This window comes from Gymnodraco acuticeps, unplaced genomic scaffold (genome assembly GCF_902827175.1).
Source record: "Gymnodraco acuticeps unplaced genomic scaffold, fGymAcu1.1, whole genome shotgun sequence".
Taxonomy (NCBI): domain Eukaryota; kingdom Metazoa; phylum Chordata; class Actinopteri; order Perciformes; family Bathydraconidae; genus Gymnodraco; species Gymnodraco acuticeps.
Window position 1 is genome coordinate 185,072 of NW_022989767.1, and position 12,376 is coordinate 197,447.

General features: G+C 42.9%; 1 protein-coding gene across 1 annotated transcript; it reads left to right on the forward strand.

Moving 5' to 3' along the window:
* Positions 1-2,079: 2,079 nt before the first annotated feature.
* LOC117546384 (tripartite motif-containing protein 16-like) lies at positions 2,080-4,716 on the forward strand. The gene has a single exon (XM_034216597.1). The coding sequence runs from the start codon at positions 2,235-2,237 to the stop codon at positions 3,903-3,905; it is 1,671 nt and encodes a 556-aa protein (XP_034072488.1). The 5' UTR covers positions 2,080-2,234; the 3' UTR covers positions 3,906-4,716.
* The last annotated feature ends 7,660 nt before the right edge of the window (positions 4,717-12,376 follow it).

Genomic DNA, 12,376 nt, shown 5'->3' on the forward strand with positions numbered 1-12,376 from the left:
GCCATTTACATGAGGATGTGACTAGCAGTTTGAAAGGATGTACTTCATTTCATTTCAAACCTTTATTTAGACAGATAGGTCCCTTGAGATCATGGATCTCTTTTACAAGGGAGACCTGCATCAATTTAGTTCCACATGAAACATAAAAACAACATAAAAACAAACAATAGAGGACATCATATTTACATATTCACCAACACTTACAAACACCCATAGTGTCAGAAAGCATCTCGTGCAGACGTGCTTTAAAAACATTCAGAGAAATAAAATTGCTCAATTTCAATTTGGACTGTAGGCTGTTCCAAGCAAGTGGAGCTGCGCACATAAAAGCTGTCTTACCTAAGACAGTCCTTACTCTTGGTACATCTAACAAGACTACATCCTGCGATCTCAGACAATAGCTGCTTGCAACTTTCTGCTTTACCAGAGAACAGATGTAATACGGGAGTTTGCCCAACATAGCTTTATAAATAAAAGTGTACCAGTGACTGAGCCTCCGTACAGAGAGTGATGGTAAACCTGCCTTGGTATACAGGGTACAGTGATGTGTAAGCGCTTTACAATTTGTGACAAATCTCAGAGCGCTGTGATACGCAGCATCCAATTTGCTCAGGTAATTGGCAGGTGCATTCATATACAACAAATCACCATAGTCCAGCACAGGTAAAAAGGTCACAGTGACAAGCCTTCTTGAATTACTGTTATATATTATCATGATGTCAGTGGTCTAAAATGGTCATACAACCGTGCCGACAATATTATCGTTTATCGCAATAATTTCCTGGAAAATGTATCCAACAAAATTAATTATCGTGAGAGGCCTATACATGAAACACACACACACACACATCTACAGACTTACTCCAAACTGCCAAATATATTAATTAACACACTCTCACTCTCATACTCTTTGACTCTATTTTGGTCTAGTAGAACAATAAGCAGCAGACTTTACTTTTTATCATTTCTACCGGATCTTAGGGTCGGCAGTATTTTTGTTGGGTAATCTATGGTAGGGCTAACCCATACAGTGGTGGGGCTCAAGTCAGTATTTGCAATGTAGCCTAATTACATACACGCTCCCCTTGACAGTGAAACGCCACGCGTGAGGTCTCAATCCAAATTGAACTGTATGAAATAAAAAGGCACATTTGTCTTGTAGTAAATAAAAAGGGCGACCTGGAGCCAATCCTGCAACTTCCCCACAGGTGAAAGAGTTGACATGCTGAAAGCCCAACCCCTGCAGGGGGGTCTGGGGGGATTCTCCCCCAGGAGATTTTTTGAAATACTAACATAAAATACACATTCTGGTACTCTCTTGAGAAGAACAATAAATACATCTATTACTACACATTTAAAAAAAATGAATGCCATTTTAGTTTTGTGTTACTTTGTTCTGAAAGCTGAACCTGCTGCTCCTCACAGAGAGAAGAGTGAAGAGGGCTGTGAATGACTTTACATTGTGGATAAGGGTGGATAGCCCCCATTGTTCTGTGTGTCAAAATGAAAGACAGCCCACACATCTATCAATCATCAAACCGTGGGGTCTTATTTCATTACGTGTTGATTTCTATCAACACGTAATGTTGTATCGATGTATATAGAGATGTACTACAGCAAAAGTATTCTCCGTCGGGACTTCCTGCAACAACACCACGCAGTTATCGTGATTCTGATTGGCCAGAAGACATTATCAAAGATGTTCTATTAAGAAGACGATCACTACGTGACAAAAGTTTTCAAAACCATTTCTAGTCTTCGGTATTCTTGTTTTTGGCGTGAGAATAGTTTGGGCAGCGTGAGAGCGTGAGATTGAGAGTGAAAGCGTGTGTCACACGCCAGATGCGTGAGAGTTGGCAACCCTGATTTAACCCCCTTATTTTACAACTAAAAGCTCTTTTCAAATGAAGAGCAGGTTGTAACCGAGGCTCTGTGTAAATAAACACAGGTCAGAGTCTCAGCGCTGCTCCTCCTCCTGGAAAGAATCAGAGTTTGATAAGCCCTCCCTCTTCTTCCTGCTCTCAGACACAGCAGACAGCTCCACTCTGTATTTCCTGGCTCCTCCCCTTCAGATCCACACTGAGGAGGATGGGTTTAACCAACATGTGGTTAAAGCACAAGAGCTGATCGGCCACATTCACCGCCGACACACACACATGCTGTTCAGATAACCTGTCACACTAGTTTCAGCTCTCAGGACGTGAAACTCACACTCGCTGCTACTGAGAGGTGAAATGGCGCAGAAAGGAGTTCAGCTGGACCGGGAGACCTTATCTTGTCCCATCTGTCTGGATCTACTGAAGGATCCGGTGACGACTATCTGTGGACACAGCTACTGCATGAAGTGTATTACAGGCTTCTGGGACGGAGAGGATGAGAAGAAGATCCACAGCTGCCCTCAGTGCAGGCAGAGCTTCACACCGAGGCCTGTCCTGCTGAAGAACACCATGCTAGCAGCTTTAGTGGAGGAGCTGAAGAAGACTGGACCCCCAGCTGCTCCTGCTGATCTCTGCTATGCTGGAGCTGAAGATGTGGCCTGTGATGTCTGCACTGGGAGGAAACTGAGAGCATGTAAGTCCTGCCTCGTGTGTCTGGCCTCTTATTGTGACAAACACCTCCAGCCTCATTATGAATTGCCTGTCTTTAAAAAACACAAGCTGGTGGAGCCCTCCAAGAAGCTCCAGGAGAACATCTGCTCTCGTCACGACGAGGTGATGAAGCTGTTCTGCCGCACTGATCAGCAGTGTATCTGTTCTCTCTGCTCTGTGGACGAACACAAAGGCCACGACACGGTGTCAGCTGCAGCGGAAAGGACTGAGAGGCAGAGAGAGCTGGAGGGGAGTCGACTCAACATCCAGCAGAGAATCCAGGACGGAGAGAAGGAGGTGAAGCGGCTTCAGCAGGAGGTGGAGGCTGTCAATGGCTCTGCTGATAAAGCAGTGGAGGACAGTGAGAAGACGTTCACTGAGCTGATCCGTCTCATGGAGAAGAGAAGCTCTGATGTGAAGCAGCAGCTCAGATCCCAGCAGAAGAGAGAAGTGAGTCGAGTCAGAGAGCTCCAGGAGAAGCTGGAGCAGGAGATCTCTGAGCTGAAGAGGAGAGACGCTGAGCTGAAGCTGCTGCTGTCTCACACAGAGGATCACAACCAGTTTCTGCTCAGCTACTCCTCACTGCCAGCCCTCAGTGAAGCTACACACTCCTCCAGCATCAACATCCGTCCTCTGAGCTACTTTGAGGACGTGACGGCGGCCCTTTCAGCAGTCAGAGACAAACTACAGGACGTCCTGAGAGAGGGATGGACAAACGTCTCACCGACTGAAGTGGATGTTTTACCGTCAGCAGCAGAGCCCACCACCAGAGCTGGGTTCTTCACATATTCACAGGAGATCACTCTGGATCCAAACACAGCACACACACTGCTGGTATTATCTGAGGGGAGCAGGAAAGCAACACACATGGGACAACATCAGTCTTATTCTCGTCACCCAGACAGATTCACTAATTATTTTCAGGTCCTGAGTCGAGAGAGTCTGACAGGACGTTGTTACTGGGAGGTGGAGTGGAGAGGGGGAGGAGTTAATGTAGCAGTCACATACAAGAATATCCTCAGAGCAGGGAGTGTGGCTGAATGTGGATTTGGAAACAATGAAAAATCTTGGGCGTTATATTGTGACAGAAACGGTTATTCATTTCGTTACAACTGTATCAAAACTCCCATCTCAAGTCCTCCGTCCTCCAGAGTAGGAGTGTACCTGGATCACAGAGCAGGTGTTCTGTCCTTCTACAGCGTCTCTAGAACCATGACTCTCCTCCACAGACTGCAGACCACGTTCACTCAGCCGCTACATGCTGGAGTTGGGCTTTATTGTCATGGAGCCAATGCTGAGTTTTGTAAACTCAAATAGCCTGAAGTCATTTGAGGAACTCTTCTACTTCTTAAACTCACCGTGTGTCCTTCAGAGCTGATTGTCCATGTCCTCACTGCAGAGATCAGCTGTCAATCAAACATGATGGGCGGGGCTTCAACATCTTCTCACCAGTTGTTCTGTAGATGTTGGACTTTCTTCCGGCTCCTTCCTGTGTCTGTGTCGCCATGGAGGCTGTCACTGCTCAGGAGGATCCTTGTTCACCTGTAAACTTTGCTCTAAACATGTGTTGGATATTTCTTTTGATTCATGTTGTTGTTTCTCTTGTAATGCAGAGCTTCTTTGATTGTACACATTTTATTCTGGTTCTAAAACAACAGAGGCATTTATAATCACATGTATTACGTTGACAGATGAAATGTTATTGTTGCCCAAATTAACTACACATGAGTTCCCAGATGGTTATAACACTTATTTCATCATAAAATGTTTATTTAAAATGATGTTACTTCCTGTCATGATCATAATCAATAAGTACATCATTCATTAGTCTCCTTTAAATAGCTTGGAGTCTTTGCTCGGGAAATACATTGTATAATATTACAGTTATTGTTTTGCTGACTAATTGTTGTTGTTGTTGTCCAAATAGAAAGTGGGTACTCTGATGTTTTATAGAACATTAATTATAATAATCAATAAGGAAATCATGTATTTTTCTGTTTTAAATAGCTGAGATTAAACACATGGTGATATAACTGATCATGAAATCATTGAACAGGTGGGATGGGATGTGTGATCAAATTAAATGTTTGGATAATTAATAAAGGTTTGTCTTTCAAAAATAAAAAAAGGATGTTCTTCATTTTCATTTCATTTCATCGTTTATTTGAACCGGGACATTAATGAACATTTTAAACAAAATAATGCTTTCAAGTTTAAATGAGCCGGATTTTAGCTTTAAGCTCATTTCCCGTCACATATAACATTTATGAACATAGCAAACAGAAATACATGATATCCAGAAAGAGCTTGAGCAGCATACAAGCATTCTGTGGCAGTACAATGTAGCAGCTACGACATATAAAGTGCAAGATAAGATAAAAGAGCTACCTAAAGTGCAAGAGGAGATACCCCTGTGTTAAAGTGCATTTAGCGGTGATTGCACATCTGTTTGTTTCTCATCCATTCTCTGAGTCGACCGTTATAGCTATTGAGAGTGGGACAAACCCGTGTCTCAGTTGGGAGGCTATTCCACAACGAGCTGCCTTTAATGGAGAGGACATTTTGTCCAAAAGTGGTCCATCTGCGGTGGACTTCACAGTCTCCTCTGGTTTCTGACCTGCTGCGTCCAGTGTGTTTTCTGTGGATGAATTCCCCTAAGGGAGGGGGGGGAGGGGGGGCAGTCCATGTAAACATTTATAAATAAAAGACATACTTTTAAAAGATCTGTGGGTGTTTGCACCTGCTATATCTGTCTGTATATGGATTTCAATGACTACTTTTTTTACGATAATAATAATAATATATAATATTTGTATAGCGCCTTTCAGGAAACCCAAGGTCGCTTTACAAGTCGGATAGGGGGGGGGGGGGTATAGTAGGGGAAGAAAAGGCAGACAGGTTATGGGGGTGGGGGGGGGAAGTAGCGGAAAAATAAACCTATTAAACTAACTATACAGTGGCGAAAGCCTTGGTAAAAAGGTGCTGTTGTATTGTTGACGATGTTGTATTTTAGTGTTGCCTCTGTGTTTAGTGTCCTGTCTGTCTGTAACTTTCTGTGGTAGTGTTACCACTGAACAGGTCTCTCCTGAAAATGAGACCTTGTGTCTCAATGAGATATACACCTGTATAAATAAAGGCTAAATTAAAAAAAATGTTTTTAAAAAAGACTTAAAATGGTCAAAACTCAAGAAATTGTGTTTCCCAAGGATGCTACAGAGGTGGTATGAAAGTGGCTTTCTGTCAAACACCTGGATAGCTCTCTTGTACAGCTGTTCTGTGGGTTTCAGGTTTGTGGCACAAGCAAACGACCAGTTGGTAAAACAGTATTCAACGTGGGATAGAATCATACAGCGGAGGTATGACTTTGCAGCACTCACAGAGAAAGGTCTGATTAACATTTTGCAAGTTGAATTGTCAAGTGTTAAAAGTCAAGTTCGAGTCCAGTATGACTCCAAGATACTTGAACTGGGAGACTAGTTCTTTTTTTTAATAATTCCTTACATTTATTATAGCGCTTTTTCAATTACTCAAAGCGCTTTACATATACACACATTACACATATATCATACATGCAATGGTCAGATACTGTGGACATTACCCACAGGAGCAAATCCGGGTGAAGTGTCTTGCCCAAGGACACACCGGCCTGACGCAGTGGCGGCAGGAGCGGGTTTCGAACTGGAGTTCCCCAGCACCCTCCTTGATCTGATGATCGGATGCACAGAGCACTGCGCCACCCGTCCCTAAAGATTTAAAGATTTAAACTTTTTATTTTAGTTTTTTATCAACAAACAGCCAGACAGACAACGCAATAGCAGTTGGCAAACAAGTTAGCATGACAGTGTGATTTGAGTCCGACAGGATAAAAAACAAAGACAAAACAAAAAATAAATGAATAAAACAAAACAAAAAATGGACCGCGACTGGACAAAAAAACAAAAACAGAATCTAAAGGCTCTGAGTCTAAGTCCATTATTAATACCATAATGCAATTTAGAGATCAAATAATGTGTATAAATGGAACAAAAAGACCAAATATATCAAATAAAATAAAAACACAGCACTTGTTGGTCAGTCAGACGCCCGCTAATCACAGTTTAACACCGCAGGTCCACCACCCTATTGTACAGAGACATCCGGCATGTCCAGCTCCTGTATACTTGTAGAAGGGGTTCCACATCTTGTGGAATTTCCCCAAGGAGCCCCTCACTATGCACCTTATTTTCTCGAGTTTGGCTGAATTTAGGACTTCTTTTAACCACGAGGTGTGTGAAGGGGATGTTGGAGACTTCCACATGAGCAATATCAGGCGTCTGGCTAGTAAGGTAACAAAGGCTATGAAGGCTGTCTCCAGAGAAGAGAGTGGGCATGTGGGTGGGGTCACACCAAACAGTGCGGTCATGGCATTAGGAGCGACCGGTTTTCCAGTAATTTCTGACAGTGATCTAAAGACTAAAGAAGGGAGACTAGTTCTAATTGTGCTCCGTTTAAAAACACATTGGATCCTTCGATGTTGACTGGTCGTTTACTGAACATCATGCATACTGTTGTTTTTGCATCTAACTGTAAGCAAATGTTGTTCAGCCAGTGTTGAACCTTGTCCAAAGCATTTGAGAGACAGGATGAGATTATTTCAGTATTTTTCCCGTGTATAAAGATGACCGCATCATCGGCATACATCTTCTTGCATTATATCCAAGGTGCAAAGCTGATGGAGAACATGTGGAAGTGATCGGAGACTATAACTGAGTTTTCCTCCTGAAACAAAGCAGTGTTCTCATCACTCAGTCTGACCCCTCCCTCACTAAAACATATTTGTGCGCATATATATCACAGGAGGGTTGCTTTAATACACATTTGCTGTAGTTGTTTCAACTTTTCTTTGAAGTATTAAGCTTCATCACTATTTGTCCTCTTCCAGTTTAACATTTCACTTTCAAGCTTTCAACAAAGTCAGTGCATTTGAGCTGTAACCATTTTGATTCAAATCCGCATTTGTACGCTAAGTTTAGCAGTTTGTAGCTAACAGCAGCTAGTCACCATTCAACTATTAAAATATTCAGCTTTTTCTGCTAAACTCAGCAACACATTTTTGCAGCTTACAGCATTCACACGCATTTTCAGGAGGAAATGAATTTTCTAGTTAAATGGTTTGGGATGTTTAGAGGTCAAATTCACTGTAAGTCAGGGAAGTTATGTTAACCTACACTCAAAGACGTTTGACCTTCATTTCAACAACTCAAAGCCCAGCAGGATGCGTTAGATCTCCTGAAGACAGTGAACGCACCACGCTGTTTCCCGTCTGCTGACCTTTGACCTTTGCTGTGCAGCAGCGGGCCCTGAAGATAAGACAATACTTCCTTTGAACCATGAAGAATCTCACTCTAGTCTAGTCAATAACTGGCCCTGGCTGTGTTTGAATTAAATCCACGGATCAAGTTTCTTTCACAACTCATGCCTCCCGCTGCTTAGTTAATTAGTTGATCTGTTGTTAATTTGCAGCGCCTGCAGAGCGAGTTTCCTCCGAACACTGAGGCAACACAACACTTCACTTCATATGTGAAAACAAATAAATAAGTCCTTTAGTGTCCCGTTGTGTTTATGTTCAAACACATGTCATGCTGGGCCAATGTCACCCTGAATCATACTAATAATTAGAGATGTTTAAATGAAAACGCCACAAAGACTGAAGTTCATTAAGTTTGAATGTATTTGGCCTTGTACTGTAACACATCGGTTTAATGATGTTAAACTACTAGAGTTGGACGGTGTTCAAATCCATCAGCAATGTCAGGGGTGACCAACCCTCGGCTCTTTGCCCAGTTTCATGGGGCTCTTCAGTTCATATCGAATTGTATATGTGTGAGTGTGGGGGAGAGACACGGACTCCTGACAGTTAAACCTGATATTTAGTAGGTCTGTTAAGTATTAAATGCTGATAATTCTGACGTAATTTGGCCGGTCAGAGTTGTTTGGGCTCGGATAAAATCGCTCCGTTACTTTCGTCCCGTGTGACTTTCGTCCCGTGTGACTTTCGTCCCGTGTGACTTTCGTCCCGTGTGACTTTCGTCCCGTGTGACTTTCGTCCCGTGTGACTTTCGTCCCGGCTCTCCCTACGTGTGTATGTGCGGTGTCAGTATGAGAGGATGACAGCGCGTCTAATTTTGATGTGGCCCAAGAGCCAATCACAATAATACCGGCGATGCAGTGAACCAATCACCTTTGAGGGGGGGAAACCTATCGTTGATTAAACACTATCTGACCTTGAACTGAGTTTGATCCTAAAATGGCAGGGAAGAAATGCACAGCTAAGTGAAAATATGAAGACGAATATAGGACGTTTTTAGTAGAGTGGGACAGTTCATATTTTTTGTTATCGAACGCAATTGCAAGCGATTTTGCCTCGTTTTAGATTTTCATTGTATCTGTGTGAGAGAGAAAGGCTGAGAACAAAAGAGAGAAGGAGGGGGGGGGGGTGCACGCGCATCTGACTGTGTGTTTGATGTGGCTCTTTGCAGTAACATACTCTGAACAAAAATATAAACGCAACACTTTGTTTTTCCTCCCATTTTTCATGATGAACTCAAAGATCTAAAACATTTTCTATTTACACAAAATAACCATTTCTCTCAAATATTGTTCACAAATCTGAAAAAAATCTGTGATAGTGAGCACTTCTCCTTTGCCGAGATAATCCATCCCACCTCACAGGTGTGGCATATCAAGATGCTGATTAGACAGCATGATTGTTGCACAGGTGTGCCTTAGGCTGGCCACAATAAAAGGCCACTCTAAATGTTCAGTTTTATCACACAGCACAATGCCACAGATGTCGCAAGTTTTGAGGGAGCGTGCAATTGGCATGCTGACAGCAGGAATGTCCACCAGAGCTGTTGCCCGTGAATTGAATGTTCATTTCTCTACCATAAGCCGTCTCCAAAGGCGTTTCAGAGAATTTGGCAGTACATCCAACCGGCCTCACAACCGCAGACCACGTGTAACCACACCAGCCCAGGACCTCCACATCCAGCATGTTCACCTCCAAGATCGTCTGAGACCAGCCGGACAGCTGCTGCAACAATCGGTTTGCATAACCAAAGAATTTCTGCACAAACTGTCAGAAACCGTCTCAGGGAAGCTCATCTGCATGCTCGTCGTCCTCATCGGGGTCTCGACCTGCCTCCGGTTCGTCGTCGTAACCGACTTGAGTGGGCAAATGCTCACATTCGATGGCGTCTGGCACGTTGGAGAGGTGTTCTCTTCACGGATGAATCCCGGTTTTCACTGTTCAGGGCAGATGGCAGACAGCGTGTGTGGCGTCGTGTGGGTGAGCGGTTTTCTGATGTCAATGTTGTGAATCGAGTGGCCCATGGTATGGGCAGGGGTTATGGTATGGTCAGGCGTATGTTATGGACGACGAACACAGGTGCATTTTATTGATGGCATTGTGAATGCACAGAGATACCGTGACGAGATCCTGAGGCCCATTGTTGTGCCATTCATCCACGACCATCACCTCATGTTGCAGCATGATAATGCACGGCCCCATGTTGCAAGGATCTGTACACAATTCCTGGAGGCTGAAAACATCCCAGTTCTTGCATGGCCAGCATACTCACTGGACATGTCACCCATTGAGCATGTTTGGGATGCTCTGGATCGGCGTATACAACAGCGTGTTCCAGTTCCTGCCAATATCCAGCAACTTCGCACAGCCATTGAAGAGGAGTGGACCAACATTCCACAGGCCACAATCAACAACCTGATCAACTCTATGCGAAGGAGATGTGTTGCACTGCGTGAGGCAAATGGTGGTCACACCAGATACTGACTGGTTTTCGGACCCCCCCAATAAAGCACAACTGCACGTTTCAGAGTGGCCTTTTATTGTGGCCAGCCTAAGGCACACCTGTGCAATAATCATGCTGTCTAATCAGCATCTTGATATGCCACACCTGTGAGGTGGGATGGATTATCTCGGCAAAGGAGAAGTGCTCACTATCACAGATCTGTTCAGATTTGTGAACAATATTTGAGAGAAATGGTTATTTTGTGTATATAGAAAATGTTTTAGATCTTTGAGTTCATCTCATGAAAAATGGGAGCAAAAACAAAAGTGTTGCGTTTATATTTTTGTTCAGTGTAGTAACATTTTTGGCTCTTAACCTCTGACTGGTTGGCCACCCCTGAGCAATGTGGTAAATCAGATTGAAAGGATCAAACTGGAATGATCTGGACCTCAGTTCAACACACCGTGTGATTGTTGACCAATCAGATTCCGACCTTGAGAAACAGACATCAATGCTTTTGTTCGTAGGTCTTTTAGGGTGACATTTGAGCTATTCTCTGAACAGATATCTGCAAATAAATGCACATATATATACATTTTTTAAAGATAATAGCTGATATGTTCCTTGATCGTATTTCAGCCGATGATTTTCTCTCCACATGAAACCGTTTACCCGCATTAAACTAGAGCTTGCTCAAATTACTCAGACGACAAACAGACTACATGACAGAAACCAGTTTATGACAAGATCCAACATCTTGTATGCTTTCCTACAGATTATGCATTCATTTTCAGACATTTGTTTATACTGTCATGGAACAATGTATGTGTTAAACGGTTTTGGATGTAAAATAACACTGAAAGCTGAGACTTTAACGTCACTGTTTCCTTTCAGATTAGGTATTGGGGTTAGAACTAACACGCCAACAACCTCCTGACTGCAGTGAAGTCTCCAATTCTCATGAAAACCCACAGTAACCACACCACAGTTGGACTCCAAATCCCAAGACGTTTATTTTTGCCCCGTTACTGTCGGCCAAAAGAAAATGTATGAAACCAAGACGATCCATTTAGATTTGAGTGAAGAGTTCTGCTCTTAAACTTTAACTTTATATTTATTTGTTGTTCCTTTATTTTATTTTATCTTCACTATATCTGTAAAGCGTCTTTGAGCACCTGTAAAAGCGCTAACAAATTAAATCTATTATTATTATTATTAAACATGCTTGTCGCAAAGAAAAACAACTCATTAGCCAGTTAAAACCTGATCAGATCGACACATTTCCAGCCATCAACTTACAATATAACACTTAAGACAGTATTTCTCATACAAAAACTGTGATGGATTGAGAGAAGGAGAAACGTTATTAGTGTAGGAAATGTAAGAACTACAATCGTTATCTCAGTGTGTACCGACATTGTTCACGCTGTACCTCCATTAGCTGATCAACATGTTTTCCGCAGACAAACATTTGTAGCTAACAGTCAACATACAAGCATTTAAGCTATTTTGTTTATTTTTAGCACCTGCGGGATGTTGTTGCTGGTGGAAGTGATAGTGCAGGGATTAATTAAAGTGTGTAAGGCTTTGGAGATAAGCTTGATCTTTAACCTCACTGTTTGCGAGGGCCTGTGCTAGAATAAACACGTCTGTCTCTGACTGTCAACATGGCTCCACAAAGCCATCAATAACTGATAAAACCTCAGTGAATACAAACCTGTGTGAGATTTTTGCTTAATGTTTACACTGATGTGCTCCAACTTTAGTTTCATGAGGCCAGTCTGGGTTGTACAAACGCTTCTAGCTGTGTGTGTGTGTGTGTGTGTGTGTGTGGTGTGTGTGTGTGTGTGTGTGTGTGGGTGTGTGTGTGTGTGTGTGGGTGTGGGGTGTGTGTGTGTGTGTGTGTGTGTGTGTGTGTGTGTGTGTGTGTGTGTGTGTGTGTGTGTGTGTGTGTGTGGTGACATTTTAAAGTACCAGTTACTGATCTGTTATGAACCC